This window comes from Diadema antillarum, unplaced genomic scaffold, assembly GCF_040938485.1.
Source record: "Diadema antillarum isolate AM-2024a unplaced genomic scaffold, OU_Dant_1.0 seq00001558_RagTag, whole genome shotgun sequence".
In the NCBI taxonomy this organism is placed as follows: domain Eukaryota; kingdom Metazoa; phylum Echinodermata; class Echinoidea; order Diadematoida; family Diadematidae; genus Diadema; species Diadema antillarum.
The window spans coordinates 431847-453378 of NW_027272284.1; the positions used below are offsets into that span (position 1 = coordinate 431847).

The following is a 21532-nucleotide window of genomic DNA, read 5'->3' on the forward strand; positions in this document are numbered from 1 at the left end:
TCACCCCAAGGCATCTTGCCACTGAACTTGTCGGGAATTACATCCTTGCGATGTACATCTGCAGTTCGCATCATCGTCTTCGGTTGGGACATCACTTGCAACATAGCGGGGGTTGGCATCAAACTGACTAGCGGTATATTCGCGTCGTCTTCTTGGCGGGATGCTATCACCATACTCATTCATTCTGACAGCTATCTCTGGATCCGTACCATCAACAGCCCAACTTCTAGTGACTACATCATCGCCCCCACCAGTACCCTCTGTCATCGTCACAGGACTCACTGGACTAGCATCAGTCATGACCGCCTTTTTAGTTTTAGCGTAGAAATGGGGTTTGTGAACGTGTCTCTTACAAACAATCAGGAGCAAGCTCCCCTATGCAACTATTCACCTATGTACTACTCTTTCACCTTAACTCTAACCAACCAGTTCGTGAATAGAGTTATAACTTACACTAAGGTGCGAAGTGTGCATTTTTACCACTACTTAATCATCTTACGTGTATTAATACTTTGTTTTATGCACTCATACTCTCCTATACTCCAACCAATTTTAAAAACAGTACTTTAGTACTTTTCTTAACACTCAGAATTTTCAGTCTATTTCAGAGCACAGGTACTACATGAGCCTCTCGACAGACCAGCTGTCCTAACCTCAAACTTCACCACCAATGTCACCGTAACTTCTTCACATCACTATCCTAGGTCTCACAGCTCCCTGCTGTTCACCTACTACTAACTCACAACTTCAACGTCACTACATTGCCATATCTCCACAACGGCATAAGTTCTCCAAAACTCCATAGATTTGTCATGTAATACCAGTGTTCAAGATAGCGCAATCACCTAACAAATTCTGTACTTCATTTTTAACCACTAAGTGCTTCTCAGTGTTATAAACCAAAGTACTATTTCCAAAACTAACAACCTGTTTGTAACCACACCGACAATTTTTTTTTCTTCTACTGTCCTGATACAAAATTCACTAAGTTAGATATTCTGACTTAGACCTTTGCAATAGACCATCAGACCGCTCACAGAAATATAATTTCTGAAGTAAAAACTTAACCATCACTCCGCTTACCAGAAATTTCAGTCTCTACTAGTGCAGCGTGACTATATATCCCACTGCTTACAAAAATTTTATTTCTGAAAGTAACGAGACCTATCCCACCACTTACAAAAATGTTATTTCTCAACTAATGCAGCGTGACCATCCCACCGCTTACAAAATATTATTTCTCACTAGTGCAGCGTAACCATCCCACCGCTTACAAAAATTTTATTTCTGAAAGTAATGAGACCAATCCCACCACTTACAGAAATTTTATATCTCAACTAATGCAGCGTGACCATCCCACCGCTGCCACCAAAAATATGTAACGGTATTTGATCGTGACCATGTACCAATTTGGGGTGGCGATCTTAAAAGATTTGTCCTATCTGCCACCAAACAGTAACAAGGCTAGATCTCCGTAACGGTAGCTCAATCAATCAAATCTCACAAATATCACTCATTCGAAGGTAATGCTGCCACCAGGTTTGTTCAGGTAAACCACGCCTTGCCAACAACATAACTTCCTTATTTGTCAGCAGAACTACAGAGAGAGAGGGAGAATAACTAGAATCTATTCATAACAAACACTGACCAATCGGAAAACTCCTTTTATAAGTGCCTTTTTAACTCTGAATGCCACTATCACACTGTATGTGCTATTGGTTGAAAGTGCGTACATGCAAATGAGATAACTGACTTGACCGCCAAACAGTCCTACTAAGCCATTACTACTAGCACCTGAATGCGGTGAGTCTCGTGATTTTGCACTAAAATCTCCTGTTTCAACAAGACTTCTATGCCAAGTTTCTAACAATCTCATCATTCAAGCATTCAGCATAATATAGGTGAGTTGATAATTCGATATTTAGTGTCTTTGTGCATAATCGTGACTGTTAGAGTAGCTAGTGCCTAGTGTAGATATTTAAATACCACGAGTCAGCTGTGCACGTTTCAGTCATTGCACCCAACACTCCAAACAGCGACAAATTCTCCACACGTGTTTCGAACACACGCTCAGTCAGACTGGCACGCTAAGCATTCTCAACCACACTCGAGCATAGGTTCAGCAGGCCTAACTATCGTGTAGATTTCACTTGTAAATTGCGGCACACACATTCTGGCATTCCTACAGTGTATACCAAACTCCTAGTAATCCCTTCTCTCTCAGTAACAAAGTTCTTATCAAACTAATTACTTCAACTGGCTCGAGCGTCGATGACGGGTTCGTTTGTCCACAGTATATGGACGCGGTCGTGGGATGGTCTTGTTCTACACTGCTAAACTACTCTTACTTAGACTATTTCACACATCACAACTGCATCCACAGATCACTAAGCAGACTTTCAGTCAATCATCACACAACGCTTGACTTTCTTCTAAACTTAGTCTGTACAAGCAGGGATTGAATTCACAACAACACTGAACATTTAATTCCAAACTTCTAACATTGTTATGTACATTGTCGTAAGTGTGGTTACACATAATTATGTACACTCTGAACGCCACGGTCTGTACACTTTACAGTATTATACAGTTCAAACATTTACACATAGATTGTTTTCCATTTAGAAAATCTGACATTGATACTTATACTCTGTGCCCCAATTCTTATGTTTAATATTACCCATTGGAGAAGTATGAGTGCATTTCTTTACTTACATACTGACTTTATTAAACCACCTTAAGTATTACTAACGCTACACTCAGCACAGTGTGAACTTAGATTTTATCAGCTTTTGGTTATAGTGTCTTTTACTTAAATTGAATTAGCGGTCCTCCATTCTAGATGTTACTAAGCTCAGTTCCTGGCATTTGTCTCCAAATCTAGACTGCAAGCAGTCTTCCTTGTTTTTTCTCCTTTATAAAGCACGGCTCAATAAAATTACGCAAACAACAAGAATAAATAACACGCGTCTTTCTGCTAGTCTCACGACACTATCCGGATCTCACCCCGCCGGGATTTTAACCAGCACACACTCCACAGATACATTTCTAGGCCCTGTCAACAGTTCCTTGCAAGTTCTGCACTCACTCTGTCGGTGTCAGACCCTGCAACCTAGGTATCTCACTACCCGGTACTCGGTGATAGCATAGACATCAAGTGGGTCACACTCCTACCTATCACTGGTGGGACACAAACACCGCTGTCAAATAACCACCTTCTGACACTAAATTCAGCACTTCGACCGTTACTGTGCACTAGTCAGGCCTGCCCTAGGCACACTCGATTTTGACACTTGTTAAATTTACTACAAGTAATGAGTGAACGGACAGAAACACAAGGAGGAAAAAGGGGGGGGGGGAAAGAAAGAGGAAAGAACAGCAGCTTGCCATGACCACATCATACTAGGACATCAATCGCCAGATTGCAGCTAAGCCCTTGTAGTTTCAACATCATTGAGACTCAACCTTCAGCTAAAGCATCAAACTTGTCTTTCGTCTCGAACCCAGTCTCTGACACTGAAAACATCACAACTGCTGGCTCGGCATGGTAACACGTCACTCATCAAGCTGTTGAATCTGCCGTCAGTCTTTCACCTCATCAGGGAATAAAAGGGAAAGGAGGGGGGGGGGGGGGGGGGGAAGGGGAAGGGAATCTGCCCAACACTCATCACAAACTAAACCTATATCTATAACCTATTCAGTCTTCAAATACAAAAAGCACCACTATGGTACCACCTCATGTCTTCATAAGATGTTGAACTACAATCCACTGCACATCACATTATGATCATAAAAATATTCACACTGCTGCAAAAATGTCTAAGTGCTATCACCATAGAATATTCTAAGTTGCCACACTTCTGAAAATGCCTAAGTGCCATTGTCATAGAATAGCCTGAGTTCACACTTTCCTGAAAATGTCAAAGTGCTATCACCTCAAAATATTCTGAGTTAACACTCTGAAAATGTCAAAGTTCCTTCCTCATGAAATATTCTAAGTTCTCACTTCTCTGAAAAATGTCTAAGTTCTGACCATGTCAAAAATTTCTAAGTCATACTTCTCTGAAAATGACTAAGTGCTGACACAATGAAATATTCTAAGTTCACACTTCCCTTGAATAATATCTAAGTGCTGACACTGTCAAATATTTCTAAGTCACACTTCTCCGAGAATGACTAAGTGCTGACACCATAAAAATATTCTAAGTTCACAGTTCCTTGAGAAATTTCTAAGTGCTGCAACTGTCAAATATTTCTAAGTCACACTTCTCCGAGAATTTCTAAGTGCTGACTAGTGACACCACAAAATATTCTAAGTTCACACTTCTCTGCAAAATGTCTAGCTAAGTCTCAACGAGCATCTCATACAAAAGCAGAACTAACAGTTAGATTCTAGACAACACTAACTACAATCCTAATGCAGTTTAAATTCCAAACACCAGTTACCAATCTGGGTAACAACAACTAACTGGATAAGAACTTGGGTAACAACAATAATTAGAGTGAGTCTATCCTAGGAGACATCGTTCATGACCCCCTATCCCAGGGTCCCAGACCCTGCTTTCCATCATCGCCATCTCTAATTGCTCTAACTTTAGCCTCAAGACTGTATCAGATCACAATTGTACTTGTAGCATCAACAAAGCATCAAGGATGTACAGAGTCAAGATCTTCATAAGATTTCTCAGCCAGGGTAAAATTTCAAGCTTCCCGGGCCCCTTTTATACCCCTTGACCCTGAGCCCTAAAGTGCAGACAATACGCCTCTGAACACTGATTGGCTAAAAGTTTTTACGTCACGCAGAGCGGTAAATTCGATTGGGAAGTACACTGCAGCGACCATTGTTCGCCGGGGAATTAACCTGGATACAACAAAAATTACACTCTCATCTTTGGACATTACACTTCCAGAACAAATTCTGGCTATTCACCAACTTATTTCTCTCAAGCATAAAAGGTAAGCAATGAGATTACACATTTCTTAACGCCATTTCTCGTACGTGAATACGCTCGATCTTACCCCAGTCCCACATATACTATTCTATGTTTTCTGACTGAGCTATAATTAGCACACAGGATTCGCCGTTGCCGATTAATTTTAGACATGCCAGTAAAACCACATAGTCTCATCTTATACTTGTAAAAACATTCAAATGATTTAAGTTTCTTCCAAAATCCAATCTTGTATACCAAAACGATCTACAAGAGCCAAAATCTATGTCATCAATTCTGAATTCGTCCGTCAACATCCTGTGATACGGTAACTACGATATACGCTGTGCAAATGTCTATATAGCCTAGCTAGCGTCTACACATTGTCATTTACGTGTGCATCCTGCTAGTCTTCTATTATCACTGTTCACTGTTTATTACACATATTTTTCAATAAAATCTTCTTTACTATAATATTCATTTTGTGTAAATTGCCTCAATTTTGTTATTTTGTGTTTCTCAGAATTTTATTCACATTCCAATGTTAAACGTTAGCAATTTTGAGATAATTACCAACACATTGCCTGTATCCAAAGACAATATCAACATTGCTGTTCTCGTTATGTACTACATGTATCGTATTGTATTTTTTTTTTGGGGGGGGGGGGGGATAACAGCATTTCCCTCACAGTACTTATGTTTAAAAAGAGAATGTGTTGTGAGCCCTATCACATTATTTTGATTTGTTTTCACCACTTCAAGGAGTAACTGACAAACAGGCTTTATGTTGTGTGAGCAATTCGTCAAAGTCACAGTAGATATAGTTCCTGGGCTCCGTCCATCTCCCTGGAACAGAGAATAAGATCATGCAGATGGAAAAGGTCCACCTCCAACCTGACAGCAATGCGCCCCTAAACAAGAGATATTTCACTCTAGAATGATTGTATCAGCGCAATGAGACAAAACATGCAAATGCCATGCAAACAAAAAGGGGTATACTATAAAGCAAAGGCAAATCCTACGCGAAATTTTACCGGTATACAACACATTGATCGGTAATTTCACTCAGGAAAAAGAGATCAACTGAGCACAAGCGATCCAAAAGAGTTCTGGTAGGGTTGTAAGAGAGAAAGGGGAGAGGATTCGCGCTGAAGAGCGTTGTCCAGAGTATATATACTGAAAATAAAACAATGTTGGTCATTTGCGAGCGAAAACGAGAAATTATTGCCTCTTGCATCACGAATGATAGAGACTGAAACTTAATACGGATTTCACTTGAACCATTTATTGCCGACTAAGAAAACACATACCCTGATTAATTCGGTTAAATATTAGTGATAGTCACGATTTTTACAAACCCTAAGAATACAAAATGAACACATTATGAACATTCGAAAGTAATTTTGTTAACACACCCCAGAAAAGCCTAAACAATATGGAGTAAAGAGCGTGAACAAATGTCTCGTCTAGAAAACAAAATGGAAATAGATGATACTTATAAATATTCAAAGAAGTATCTATTCAAACGGTTGCAAAACAAATCTTTGTATACCACTCAGATTGTTGCGATGGAGTCGGTCTATGCAGCAAGTGGTGAAGGATACTTATAATGAGCAACTCAGCTTGTTATAAAAGCGCACACTCAAAATAGTCTTCATTGTCAATATTCATACTCATTGTCAATAGACAATATCCAACAGAGGGTTTTCTTGCCAACTTAAAATAGATAGAAATAGGGTTACCGAAAAACTTAACATAACATGAGAACGCTATCATTATACACAAACCATAATCTCACAATATACCAGTTGGTTTACTTTAATACCAGATCCGTCATCCACTGTATAGAACTCACAAATCCAATTACAGTATTACCTCGAGTGAAAACATAATGCATACATAAAAACATACACGTTTGATAAATCTATATACTAGAGTACCTCGTTAAAATGCATATATACCACCAAAATATCAACTTGAATCATAAAAATGAATGTGACTCCACGTTAATACAGGAGTTACAAAGACCCATAGTAATCCCCATGTGATCTCTCACGCGATTGCAAACACCTATACCTTACTTTAACATTAATAGGCTTCAAGTAAATTCGATTTTGTTATGTGGATTTCAGAAATGATTTTTATAGTGTAACCACATAGGCATGGATCAGACTTCATTTCGCATATAAAAAAACGGAAGAACATCATTAATCGGAGAACATTTCATTCAAAAACATTTTAGCTGGAACCCACAGAGAACTAATGAAGAATGAAAAAACGGGTTTTGATAATTCATGATATAGCCTAATTACTCTCTTGCGATTTGATTTTTAAAGGTGTAGTCGCATTATTTTCGTCAATGTGGAAAAACAAATTTCCCTGAGAGTGTGAATTTATAGAGATAGATATCCTCATCAAAAGTCGGCAGAGTGACCAGGCAAAGAATCTTAGTCTGATCGGTGTGGGGAGAATGCACGAGTTTTATCAAGTCTCAAAACGACTAAAGGAAGAAGATGAAATTTCTTGGTTAAACAAAAGTTTACAAAGTCGGACAAACAAGATTTTTTTTTGAAAATCTGTGTTTTGTTCGGCATACTGAAAAGCTAGAACTAAAGACAGTTCTTGCATGGGATTAAGAGTTTCATTATTATCTATTTATTTTATTCGGGTTTTTGTATTTCAGTCAGTCACTTTAAGGCCAAAATACCTCTAACTGACATCACTCGACATCTTATTTGTTGTAGAAACAATGATAACAAACCGTATGATTTCACATCAGAGTGAGAGAGAGAGAGAGAGAGAGAAAGAGAGAAAAGGAACAAATAAACTTCAAACAACATGATGAAGTGCATGGAGCCCAGTAAAAAGGGTGACAAGTCGTCAGACAGGAGAAAACCTCATCGGACCAGAGGTACATTAGGGTCGATGCCAGCCGCTTCGCAGCTTACATCCCAGAGCTGCTTGGTAAGAGCCACATCATTGGCCTTCTCATGCATAGACTCCTTCGCCAGCTGACAGTTTGCGAAATATTCACCGTTATGCTGTGTGACTGAGTCGTCGATAGCGCAATATACTGTCGTTTGGGCTCCGTCCTTCTCATTCAACAAGCAGAGCCTATGACAAATTGAGAGATGGAAAGTATAAGCCTACAGGTAAAAGAGCACAACTTAGGACAGAAGAGGTTCAAATAAAGATAGAGAATTACTGACGTAATCTTCATAAAATCAGTCATCGGCTCTTACATTAGCTTGAAGTCATCTGTTAGAAGTCAACACTTCATTAAAAGAAGATGTAATGAAATCTGACATCTTTGTCCTTCAAAACGTATACAGCCTGTATCAAATACTGTAATCGGAGAAAAGTACCCCAATCTTTATTTTAGAAAAGCAAGTCACACGTCACTACTTGTTATGGTGGAAATTTCTCAAGGTCATCGTCATGCGGGTGTTATTCATTAAATATAAAGAAAATACAAGTGACTATGATTTATATTGTTTGGTATAGGCACATTTTCAGGTATCACATTTCATATTTCCATAATACAGTGTTGGAATTCTGAGTTCGCATATGTATAACATGATAAACGAATGAAACTACAGGAAAAAAAACTTGTGTAAAAGATTCAAACTGAAACAAAATAAAAGGGTAGTCTTTGGATAATACTGTTTGTTCAGTTATCTCTATCATAATCTATTCTTTGATGCCTATGTCACAAGAAATATAAAGGAAATGATAAGAAGACCGTTTAATGGCCGTTCATAACCATAATTACTTTATATTTTGGTCCTTGAGCAAATTGCCATTAAAACCCATTTCATTCACTATGATACGCAAATGAAACTGGATCAGAAAAATGCACAAAATCTGACTAGTTCAAACATGATCGTCAGTTTATGGTTCCCATCCAAGGGTTCTCATTGTAACAAGAAATATATATCAAAATGGTCGCAATGAAGATTATTGGAAAAGTCACCAAGTGGCAGATGAAAACATGGTGGGGTCACAATGTCCCCCCCCCCCCCCCTCTCTCTCTCTCCCTCTCTCTCTCTCTTGGGCTTAATAGGGTTAATACCAACAGTATACTCCAGTACCAACATCAAACTCACCAAAAAAGCGGGCGCATGAAGTAATGCAGCCACACCTCGTCGGTTCGCCAGAGGCTGCTGAAGATTGCTCCTGGGTGCAGCGAGTAAGCTGTCACGCCAGTGCCCGCTAGGCGGCGGGCTAACTCTTTGGCAAAGATCACATTGGCCAGTTTGCTCCTCGCGTAAAATTGAAGGCCTTCTAACCCTGTGCAGGGGCACACGTCATGAAAGGGAACAAAGAAAAAAAATCTGTTGAAAGGTTTATTATACTATAAGCTGAATGTTGCTGATTTGAGGATAATGTCTTGATTGGAGGACAACTATTTGCTGTATGGCTTTCTCAATGCCGGTTGATGTTAAATTCGTCATTACGAAAGATCCATCTTGGGTTATAAGCTCTTTGTCTTTACTTTTATTATGAAACAAGTGCTTCCTTTAAACATCTCTTCCTGCGTATAATTTGTTCAACAGAATAATATCGAGGAAAAAAAGGTGACTCTATGATAACTAATTTAATGCTTATGTCATGCAGCATAGAAGTATCCTATTTTAGCAGCGTAAGCATTCTACATTATCTATTTTGTTTGTTTGCTTTTTTGTTGTTCTTACAAAGTCTGCTCAAATTTTATGTCAACAAACAAATAATTTCAATCTTCTCAGTCACAAAGTAAGATTCTTCCGAGGAAGCATAGGGTTGGAAAATTTAAGGGCAAATCTTGAGACTGATGTGTGTTTTTCTTGCTACTCTTTCACAAAACGAAAACGTTATAGGCCTCCGTTGTATCCAGATTTGATTTGTTGAGGGTGAACTTCAAATATCTTTTCAAAGGACTGAGTGTAATCTGTCGGTTCTCCCAAATGAGCAAATTCACAGCAGAAAAATTTGGATAACATTACGTCACGGATCAGAAATCCCGGATATGCGTAATGACACAAGAAATTCGCTTGAAGATGACAGACATTTTGGTTAATATTAATTGGTTCAATCAGTTTGTTTCTAACCTTTGCCAGATTTGTTGCTGAATTCCATGCCAGGCTTGTCAGTGTACCACGCATGAGAGAGTGACGAGACGTTGAGAATCCGACTGGGGGCGCTCTTCTTTAGAAGGTCCATCAGCGTCATGGTGAGAACGAAGTGACCCACGTGGTTGGTCGACATGATCATGTCAAAGCCTTCCGGTGTCAAGATTTCCTTTGCTGCGACGACACCTGGATGGTATGAATGCTTGAATTTAAATCATGCTTCTATTTCTTTCCATTGTTCAACATGTTTATGTCGTCATGACATGGGTATATCCATCGGTACGAATTCAAATTACAACAATCATATATGAAATAAAGTGCCTGCAGGAGTATAGTCGCTCTGGTTTGAATGATGTTCGACCAATGGACTAAAGAGACTGAAAATGGATTTTTTTTTAATCGAACTAATTGAATGTCAATTTTGTTTGATCATAAATAATGTGTTCTTGACAAAAAAAAAAAGACAAATAAAAAGTTGTGTTGATGAAGTTGGCTGCGACTTCCAGTAAACTGCCAATGTGTATGCTGTGGTCAATATATATATATATATATATATATATATATATATATATATATATATAACGCAGTGCTTATATAGCGCATATCACTACCGTGGTGTCTCTATGCGCTTTAAGGAGAGGGATGAAGTAGAAAGAAGAAATGCAGTGTACAGTATGTGTACCATAAATGCAGAACCAAACTCATTCATAATACTTTTTGAACAGAAATGTCTTGAGAGCAGTTTTAAACTTTAACACTGATATAATGAGCCAAGCGAAGAAAGATTTTTTTTTTCAATCACCTGCATTGTTGATGAGGATATCGAGTCTGTCCTCCTCCTTCAAGATCTGATCAGCGAAAGCTCGAACCGACTTGAGGTCAGACGTGTCCACCTGTTTGAAGACCACGTTGTCGCTTCCTGATCTCTGGCGGACCTCTGCCAGAGCTGCTTGGGCTTTGGTCGGGTTGCGACAAGCCATGATAACCCGCGCCCCTCGGCTGGCTAGGTCCACGGCCGTCTCGCGTCCGATGCCAGCATTGGCACCTGGAAGGAGGGAGCAAAGTGGTTGCCAACTTATGTTTATAAACTTTTCATAATGATTTTATTCATGCTGTATACGACCATGATAAAACAGGGACACCCACGAGTCATACAGCCCACGAGCTATATACATACATTACAGACATTGAGAAAAGGCCCATGGGTCATGACAGCCCGCTAGCTCGAAACTAGGGAAAAAAGGCCCATCAGCTCGACACTTATAGGCAAAAAAAATGCCTATGAGCTCGGCATTATGCAAATTACGTCCACAATTAGGCCCCCCCCAAAAAAGGCAAATAAGCCAAAATGTTCCTTTACAAACAGACAATTTTGTCATCCCGGAAAGATATTTGAGAAATATCAGTCCTTGCCATTTCGAGCTAATTACACGTGGCACTCCTCTTATAAGATGCATTCTACATAGAATCGATAGTGTAAAGAGTGTAAGCATGGTAAGTGATTAAGTACAACTGGTAAAAATGTCAAAAAAGTCAAATACTGGTACATGCATATTCCACTAGACCAACGCATCTGCACCTTCCATACTTCCACCATGTTTAGTCTAGATATTTTTATGATGAAATCATTTTGTTTAGATTTACATTCAATATAAATGTTACGTGACTTCTTTTTTAGTCTTGTGTCCAGTCGTGAACAATTGTTCTTTGTGTGATTCCTCGAAAGAGAACATTAAGATATGCAGGAAATATCTTTTCTTTTGCATGTTTTTGTATCAAACGCAAATCCTGATGATTCTAGAAGTTGTCTGTGAAATCAAATGCTGTATTTCCATATTCTAATACAATCATTCTAGATAAATAATTTTTCATGCGTCTCCGGATGGATTCCATGACATTTACTTTGTTTCGTATTAAAGGACCTATGTTACACAAATGCTTTGGATTTATGTGTCGATCATGATATCCTCAACATCACTTATCACTATTTTTTCTGCAATCTTGAATCCCCGTCGATAGGTGATGTTTTCCTGACATATAATAGGAACAAACTGTGTGGCCCAGCACATTATGACGGCGTTTTCTGGGCACATCACAACAAGTAATTTTGACTTAGCAGTCCATGGGAAGAGGGATTTAAACCCCTTCCCCCACCCCCACCCCGATCCACCACTGTTTATGTGGCAGAGCAAATATCTATATACATTCCAAATTCTATGATAATTTTGTTACTATGTTTTTCTTCAAATTTACTTGGATACGCCCACAAAAAAAAAAAAATAAACTTCCGAAATACTCGTGGCCTCATCTCATTTATTGCTAAAGTATACTAAAGCCAAGTAGAAAAAAAAATACTAGTTTCTCAACAAACCAAATAAACCAAAGAAAAAAGGAAGAGGAGGGCACTTTGTTGTTGTCGTTGTTGTTGTTGTTGTTGTTGTTGTTGTTGTTGTTGTTGTTGTTGTTGTTGTTGTTGTTGCCTTTCCAGGATTCAGTTGACACAATGGATTTTAAAATGGCCTATCCACTGCACAACGCTATTCGTGTAGTCACATTCACAGTCGTTTTAAGTACGGTACGTTACATGTAGGCTGTATGTATGTGCTTGAGCCAAATTTCGTCTTTTTATCGTTGAGAACAAGGAAAATAAAACACTTCTTTGATGCGGCGGCAAAAACGATTTTTTTTTTCTTAATTTGGCCTAATCTATATTGAACAAAAGACATTGGAATGCACTTTCCACTCGACTGAACATAAATTGCATGTCTGCATGTTAACTCACCATGACATCCTGCAATGGCAACATACCGTGATGGAAACTTTCATGGCAATAAACAGCTTCTTTCATATACTCGTGTGAAGATCGACGTCTGTATGTGTTTAGGAGGGAGAGGGTTGGATCATTGGATGGGTTGACGCTGTACCACACAAGGGAGCTTTTGCATTTTCAGAATCTTAATTTAACAATCATCTTTTTGCACACTATAGAAATTATTTAGAGAGTATTAATTCTGTCAAAAAAAAAAGAGTAGATTTTCCATCTCTCGGGAATTATCCTTGTGATGGTAACTTGGAAGTATTTTGATCTGATGTATATAGTTCTCACTTTAGCTTAATGGTGTGAATAGTAAGGTCAGGTATCCTATACACTAAAAGCTAAGCCGGTTTGGAGGTTTCTGTAGACCTATGACCTTTGCTTTCAAGTTGTGAGAAAAACCAAAACGTGCATGAGGTATCCAGCTGAAGAAAGTGGTCCTAATAAAAGGTGGCACTCACCTTTTGTTGGGACCACTTTGCGTTACTTTGTTTTTGGATATCTCAGCCATAACAACAGAGATTTCAATCAATGAAACTCTTGATACCTGTTACAATAACATGCTCTTTAATACTTCTCAAGGGGTATGTAATTGTCTCGCGAAATGTTAAGATTTGATTCCACCATGTCAACAAAAACTATATCTTCCCACCCTTGGTCTTTCTTTTGCAAAGTTAGGGTATGTGAGCTTCGCTGCGCGTGACGTAGTGGTTATGTTTTGGGGAGCATTTCATGAAGAGTTTTGTCAGACATTTTTTTCGACAAACTGTCATATCGGCTACTGAAATCCTTGCATCTGATTGGCTGAGAGCAAATAATGTCAGAAAGAATATAAAGGTATATAAAAGCAGAATATGACTACGAAAGGCTTCATGCCTCCGAGCTTTCATTAGTGTTATTTTCGCGTTATGAATTCAATAAGGGGTTCGAGGAAATTTGAGTATTTCTAGCAGCCACTAATTGCAATCACCTAATTGTTTGCGCCGCTTGGTGCACTGTTGGTTCGTCACAGCCACGCGCTATGATATTGCACTGCAAAAAGTCCGGTGTTAAATAGTGAACACCGAGCTGGTGTTAAATTTTCGGTGCTCATTTATGGTGTTAAATTAACACCTCCAGGTGTCATTTCCAAATTTTAAACTGTTTTTTTAAGAGTTTCTTAGTAACTGCACTTCTTGTTGATTTTTAATTTAAACAAGACGATCAAGAATTTTACATTGAAATACTAGATTTTTGAAAAAATGTGAAAATGAATTTACACCAAAGTGACACCAGCTGGTGTGGTCTCTTATTGAAGCTGGACGGGTGTTAAACCATTGATATTAACACCAACAAATATCAAATCAACACCATGTGGTGTCATTTTTTAATTAACACCAGTACAGTGTCAAAATAACACCAGGTACAGTGTCAAATTAACACCACGAAGTGTCAGGTGAACACTTTTCAACACCATCACAGTGCATTTTTAACACCTGTGGGTGTGATCCTTTATTGAAGTTTGATCGGTGTTAGATTTAACACCAGTGGTGTTAAATCTAACACCGATGTTTTTACTGTGTGTGTTTGGTAATACGAAACATGTCTTCTGATGGGTTTTCTTCTTCCTCCTCTTCCACTTCCTCGTTTTCTCTTTTCCTTCTCTCAAATGTCTTTACATTTCTTTTCATTTGTTGGACTTCCAATATTGGGTAATCTGATAGTTTGTTTTACAAAACTAATAGTCGTGATTTATTCTCTTAGTGATATTTTTTCTCTCTCTCACACACGTGAAATACACTGCGAATATTGTCAACATTTTTTCTTTTAAATAGGATACTTTAAAGACAAAATTTACCATTTGCAGATGAAACAAAGCCCAGGCTTAGTGCTTCAAAATAGTTTTAGAATGTGAGTTAGGGATTGAAACAACCAATGTGAAAATTTGAATCAGTAAGCTTGATTTTACAGAGTATTGTTACATATACAAAATGTGAACAATAGTTACAATAAAAATGCTTCTAGACTAAACCTGTACAGTTACGGTTTATTGAGAAAAATAGTGGTATTTCCTTATGTTTTAGACTTTATTACGAAATAATTTCATGGTTGGATGTTTTGTGATACAACTGACCTACCACATATGCATGAAATGTATATCTTAACATTTTCGAAATTACTACGTGTTCCCAATGGTAAAAAGTACCTTTAAAGATAAATATACATAGGTAAAATAGGTCCGTCTCATCTTCACTGGCTTTTTATTTTGTACAAAGCAGCAAAGGTAATTGTGCAATCAAATGAACTGGTTTTCTGGAAGAGTTGCATGGCTCGGCATCGGCAGGAACTGCTCAGCTCGTCTTTGTTGTACGCCAATGCTTATATACATTTTTTCTGAGGCGGGTCCTTGGCTTCGTTGCATCAGTCAGTAGGGCAGTGCTGTCTGTAAAATGTGCATTCCTTCCTCTTCTTTCCATTATTCTCCGCCAAACATTTTTGTGCATAGGTATGTGCTTGGCATTTATTTTGGAACCCCACCGAGATACGCTTTGTCCCCTCATTCATCTGTTGTGTGTGTTCAGTGCTTTCTTTTCTCCCTCGCCGTAGCTGATCTTGATCGTCAAACCCACCCTGCTACATTTTTCTATTCAAAGCTCCCCTTTCTTTGCAGTGATCCTCTATTCATCCCGATTTCGACGCCGCTCATTCATGTGCCTCGACTGTTCCCGTACTTTTTTTTTCACATTCCGTATTCATCAGCATGTCAGACGCCATCTATATTCATGTGCCTAGATTGTTCCCGTACACATTCACGTCGTCACATCCCGTCTATATACACCCTGCAGGGTCTACTGGTTTGATATTTTCTCATATTATGCACTCCCTCACTACCGATGACTACAGTTCTGCTGGTAACGCAGATTCCTATTTTAGATAATCACATTAATAATACTGCGAAAGCTGATTTCTCGAATGCGCATGCATTTTCATTCCGTGGAAAATAATGACTTGTTGGAATTACTTGGCCATATAACATCAGAATTTGACACAGTTGATGGAGTACCATTTATTATTACACGAACAACTCCTTATGACAATAAGGATGCCGATAATCTAAATTTCATCAGCAAACGAATTGCCCTATGATTTTAGTAGGCCTAATGATTGAATTCTGAACACGTCATGTAATTACATAACCGCTAATCAATGCAAAGATATATCATAGTTTCTCTGTTGCATTTAAACATAAGGAACAGCATTTTGAATCTGATACAAGTCAGTCATTCTCTGTGGCTGGACTGAGCATGTTGAGTGTAACTTAGTTAACTTCTACTATACTGCCTTACTTTGGCAAAAGGAAGCAAGTGACAAAAGTGACATTTCTCATAAAAGAGCAAAATGTGCCTGTCATTTACACTGACGTCAATGGACTATCATGATGTCTTATCTAACATATCTCTTAGTAGGATGAGTGTCTCTGCATGAAATTTGGGCTGGAAGAAGAGCGCATTACGTGAATTATGAAAACATCTATAACTCAAATTCGGAAGGTATGCCACTTGCTTCCTTTTGCCAAAGTAGGGCAGTATACTGAAATTTCTTTTGCAATTGAGGGTAACGATATTTATGTCAGTAGACCTGACAAGAGTATGTTTATTGATTCATGTAAACAAATGACGTGTATCTAAATTTCATATGGAAATGTAAAAGTTACATTGTACTTAATTTGTTTATATGAAATTGTCTTATTATATGCTTTGGCCGGAAATGAAATTAAAAAAAAAAATGAAATGAAATGAAATGAAATGAAATGAAGAGTTTGTGGTGGCGGTGTTCCATTATACGTATCAAGTACTTTTAAATTATAATGTATCGTTCACGATGACATTTTGTCTACTGTGTAACACCGTTGAATCCCCTTTTCATAAATTTGTATCAAAGTGAGTATAGGAATGTTGTAGTAAAAGTATTATTTACAGACCGCACCCAACTCAAATATTGCACACTTATTGCTTTATCTTCAGATTTGGCAAAAAACAACTAATTTTTCGAAATAAGGATTGTTTTACATTTGGCGATTATGTTATTGATTTGCTGAAATCCGGAAATGGTAATTTCTCAGGCCAGTTTCTAGAAACACTTTTGTCTTCATCCTTTCGGCCACTTATTTCAAAATCAAAAGGAAAAAGTATCATTCTCAGCAGTTAGCGAGATATAAGTTTGAAATCAAAATACTTGGAAAGTTTTAAAGCGTAAAAAAATGATAATTAAGAGAAAACAGAGATTGGAGAAATAAAGCTGAATAATGAAATAATTAATGACCCTATATGATATTGCAAGTTTTAATTCTTATTTTGAACAAAAATAAAACGCTTTGCTCAAGGCACCCCGGCTACAAAACAAAAATTTACTGAATTATCAGGCAAGATTAACCTCAATTCCATTTTTAACCCCAACAAATATGAGATTACTGATATTGTATCCCCTGCAGAAGATAAACGAAGTTCGGTATATTCATGATAGGATAGATAATTTTATTCTCAAAGGTTTATACCCTCGGTTGCAGATCCTCTTGCTCATATTTTCAATTTGTCAATTTATAATGATGTGTTTCCTGATGAACTAAAGTTTTTCAAATATCTAAGAAGGGCAACAAATTGGATGTTAAAAAAGTATGATGATTTACCGCCCGTTTTCCTTATCGTCTTCACTGTCCAAACTTTTAGAAATAAAAATGACATTAGAGTTATTTTTTTATAGTCTGCGCAAAATATTTACAATTCCACTTTAGTTTTCGAGAAAGACATATAGTATTACCCATGCACTTTTTATTCTTATTGACAAAATGGTTCATACAACTTACTCTCTAAAAAAAAAACGAGTGAAAATATTCACTCCTAAAAGAGTGATAACAAAAAAGAGAGTGAATTTAGACTTAGAGTGAAATTGGAGTGGATTTTGAGAGAAAATGTTCATTTTCACTCGTTTTAGACTATTTAGAGTGACGTCAGGGATCCCTCCAAAATTTTCGAGTGATCCCTGAGGTCACTCCAAAATGAGTGAAAATGAACATTTTCACTCAAAATTCACTCCAATTCCACTCTAAATTCACTCCTTTTTGTATTCACTCTTTTAGGAGTGAATATTTTCACTCGATTTTTTTTTAGAGAGATACTGTTATGCAACCACTCTCATTTAATAAGTATTTTCTTGGACTTCTCAATGGCCTTCGATACAATGAAACATTATATTTTACTCTATAAGTTATTGCATAAGGAATAAGCGGGAAAGCCTTGGAGCATGAGTGGTTCATCCTACCATAAAAAAAAATTGCAATGCAGCCTAAAGTATAAGGAGATATCACTACTTTTCTCAATAAACCGTAACTATGTAGACGGTTTAGTCTGAAAACATTTTATAAAAACTATTGTTCACATTTTGTACATTTAACAACACGTAACATCGATTATGATTATTCTGATTCAAGTTTTTACATTGGATATTGTTTCTATCCATATTTCACGTTTTAGAACTATATTTTGAGGCACTAATGCTGGCTTTTTGTTTCATCTGGAAAATGGTAAATTATGCCTTTAAGTGTGGCGTTCTAGAGGGAAGTCTTTTTAGGGCCGTTGTTATCAATCAACGGTTTTTCTTCCGTATCTGAAGAACTTTCTTTCATATGTTTTGCCGATGACAACCATGTATTTTCGCCCATAACGATATCGATGTTTCCATTAAAAAGTGATTAATTGGGTCATATATATAGCTAATTAGCTATCATTGAATGTCAAAAAAAGAAAGAGAGTCATATGCTTTACATTGATACTGTTGACATTTTGAGTTCAGAGATTTTAATTTAGAAAGAATACATATCTTAAATTTCTTGGAATCTGTATTACATTGAAACTTTCTTGGGAAATTTTGTAAAACCATTTCGGGTAATATAGGCGTCATGAACAGACTGAAATTTCATATCCCTAAAAAATTATTACTTACGTCATACTCCTCGTTGATATTGCCTTAATACCTTAATTATAGAATCGTAGCTTGGGGCAGTACTCATTAGAATAGAGAATACTCATCTAAAGAGTGTTGCTACTGCAAAAGAAAGCCCTCAGCATCATTTGTTACTCTCTCATATATGTGTCAATTTCTTTTCATTTCGTTTCCAACATCAGAAAATACTTACATAAATTATATCACATAATCAATGAATTGACAATTAATACTGCGGCTTTCTTAAAATTCAAATTGTTGTAAAGGAGGAGACATAAAAGCAAAGCTTGTATTTTGCAGTCTCCTTGCGAACGGTCAGTCTCACGGCTGAACACATTTATTGCTTGCTTCAACACTGTAAAAACATCGGTGTTAGATTTAACACCACGGGTGTTAAATCTAACACCGATCAAACTTCAATAAAGGACCACACCCACAGGTGTTGAAAATGCACTGTGATGGTGTTGAAAAGTGTTCACCTGACACTTCGTGGTGTTAATTTGACACCGTACCTGGTGTTATTTTGACACTGTACTGGTGTTAATTCAAAAATGACACCACATGGTGTTGATTTGATATTTGTTGGTGTTAATATCAATGGTTTAACACCCGTCCAGCTTCAATAAGAGACCACACCAGCTGGTGTTACTTTGGTGTAAATTTATTTTCACATTTTTTCAAAAATCTAGTATTTTAATGTAAAATTCTTGATCGTCTTGTTTAAATTAAAAATCATCAAAAAGTGCAGTTACTAAGAAACTCTTTAAAAAAAAACAGTTTAAAATTTGGAAATGACACCCGGAGTTGTTAATTTAACACCATAAATGAGCACCGAAAATTTAACACCAGCTCGGTGTTCACTATTTAACACCGGACTTTTTGCAGTGTAATAACTTATCAAAAATTATTGAGTTGTTTTTATCTAACTTCTAACAATTTATGTGGAGCATATAAGAATAATTTACTCTCCTTTATGTTTGATTCTATCTTCCTCAAAATCAATCACTCCATAACTATCCCACTATAGCCGCTCAAATGAATTTCACTTACCACTTCTTCGAACGATTTTAGCTACGGGAAGAACACACTTATTTTAAGGCCTACTAGTCCAAATTACTGGAATTTTCTGAATCATGATATATATATACCGGGTGTCCCAAAAAAAGCGGAACGGTGGATTTTCAGTACCTTGGGTTCTAAAAGTGATACATTTTTTGACATTATTAGAAAGAGCATCTTCCGCAGAAGACCATGATACCAAAATCATTAAATTTGGTTCAGCACTTTTTATTCTACGCCAATTTTTGTAAATGCAGTCATATTCAATTTTTTGCGACTTATGAGATAATAATTTGGGTGCGACACGCGTTCCATACGGTGAATTGTGTAAGCTCGTTGATCCATGTCAACAAAAGATAACGCTTTCATATTGGGAGCGCGCGCGCACACACACACACACACACAGACACACACACACACGGGTTTCCCAATGTGAAAGCTGTATCTTTTGTTGACACGGATCACCGAGCTTACACAATATTCACAGTATGGATCGCGTAGTGCACTTTAATTATTATCTCATAAGTCGCAAAAATCCGGCGAAATTTGGCAATGACTGCATTTTCAGAAATTGGCGTAGAATAAAAAGTACTGAACCAAATTTGATGATTTTGGTATCATAGTCTTCTGCGGAAGATGCTCTTTCTAATGATGTCAAAAGATATATAACTTTTAGACCGCAAGATACTGAAAATCCACCGTTCCGCTTTTTTTGGGACACCCGGTATATTTATATATATATATATATATATATATATATATATATATATGTATATATATATATATATATATATATATATATATAATGCTCCTTCTATACACTCTTTTAAAAGGAGATTGAAGTTTCCTCTATTACAATCCTATTGTATAATGGTGACTCAGAATCGGATTGGCCTATATAAACACGATTAAAGCCTTAATTAACAGTTCTGTCACTCGCTCTTAGAATCTCCTCTGACGCCTTTATTATCGCCATTATTGCCCGAATATACAGTAAGGGTAAGAGTTTTAAGCTCATTCCGGGTATGAAGAGTTTGGTTCCGAAACTTGCGTGTTAGATCTATTTTAGACAAAGAAAGAAAAGAAACGTTTGGGGTTTTTTTCACATATTTCACATAGTACTCGCAAATCTCTATGAAGAGCGGCGTTAATTGCAGCACAATATTGAGCAAAGAGGTAAAAAACTACGATAAGTATATTTGTCACGATTTGGAAATGAACCCTTTAATCGCTGCTCTATTTTCCTTGTCTTTTCGTTAAACATCTGAAGATCATTTTCTCTGTTGTATTTTCCTCTCGTTGTTATGTTAGTCTCGTCACCGATCGTCTCGTCAGGTATAAAGTCTTTTCCCTATAAGAAGTAGTCTTGTTGTTTCAGTCTTGTTCGTTGTTTATTTGCTTATAAATAAGATAAAATTCGATTTACCAGTAATGATAACTGTCTTGCCATCCAAACGAACACTGCTCTTTACACGTCGTGTGCCGCCAAAGAACCACGCATACCACACCCCGTAGGTGGCAGCCAAAACTCCAGCGCCACTCACAGCGATTTTCACCGGGAGAGAGGCGGCCTGGAACCACTCGGCCTCCTGTTGGAGTAGATCTTTGCAAAACACGAACACTGCTCTAACAAATTCCAT

General features: G+C 37.4%; 1 protein-coding gene across 1 annotated transcript; it reads right to left on the bottom strand.

Annotated features, from left to right (window-relative positions):
• Positions 1 to 7828: 7828 nt before the first annotated feature.
• On the bottom strand, positions 7829 to 21532 carry LOC139710741 (retinol dehydrogenase 11-like). The gene is made up of 5 exons (XM_071622657.1): positions 21319 to 21532; positions 10842 to 11084; positions 10019 to 10225; positions 9038 to 9221; positions 7829 to 8045 (listed from the first exon to the last, which is right to left on the bottom strand). Exons 1-5 carry the CDS (start codon positions 21530 to 21532, stop codon positions 7829 to 7831), a joined length of 1065 nt encoding a protein of 354 aa, XP_071478758.1.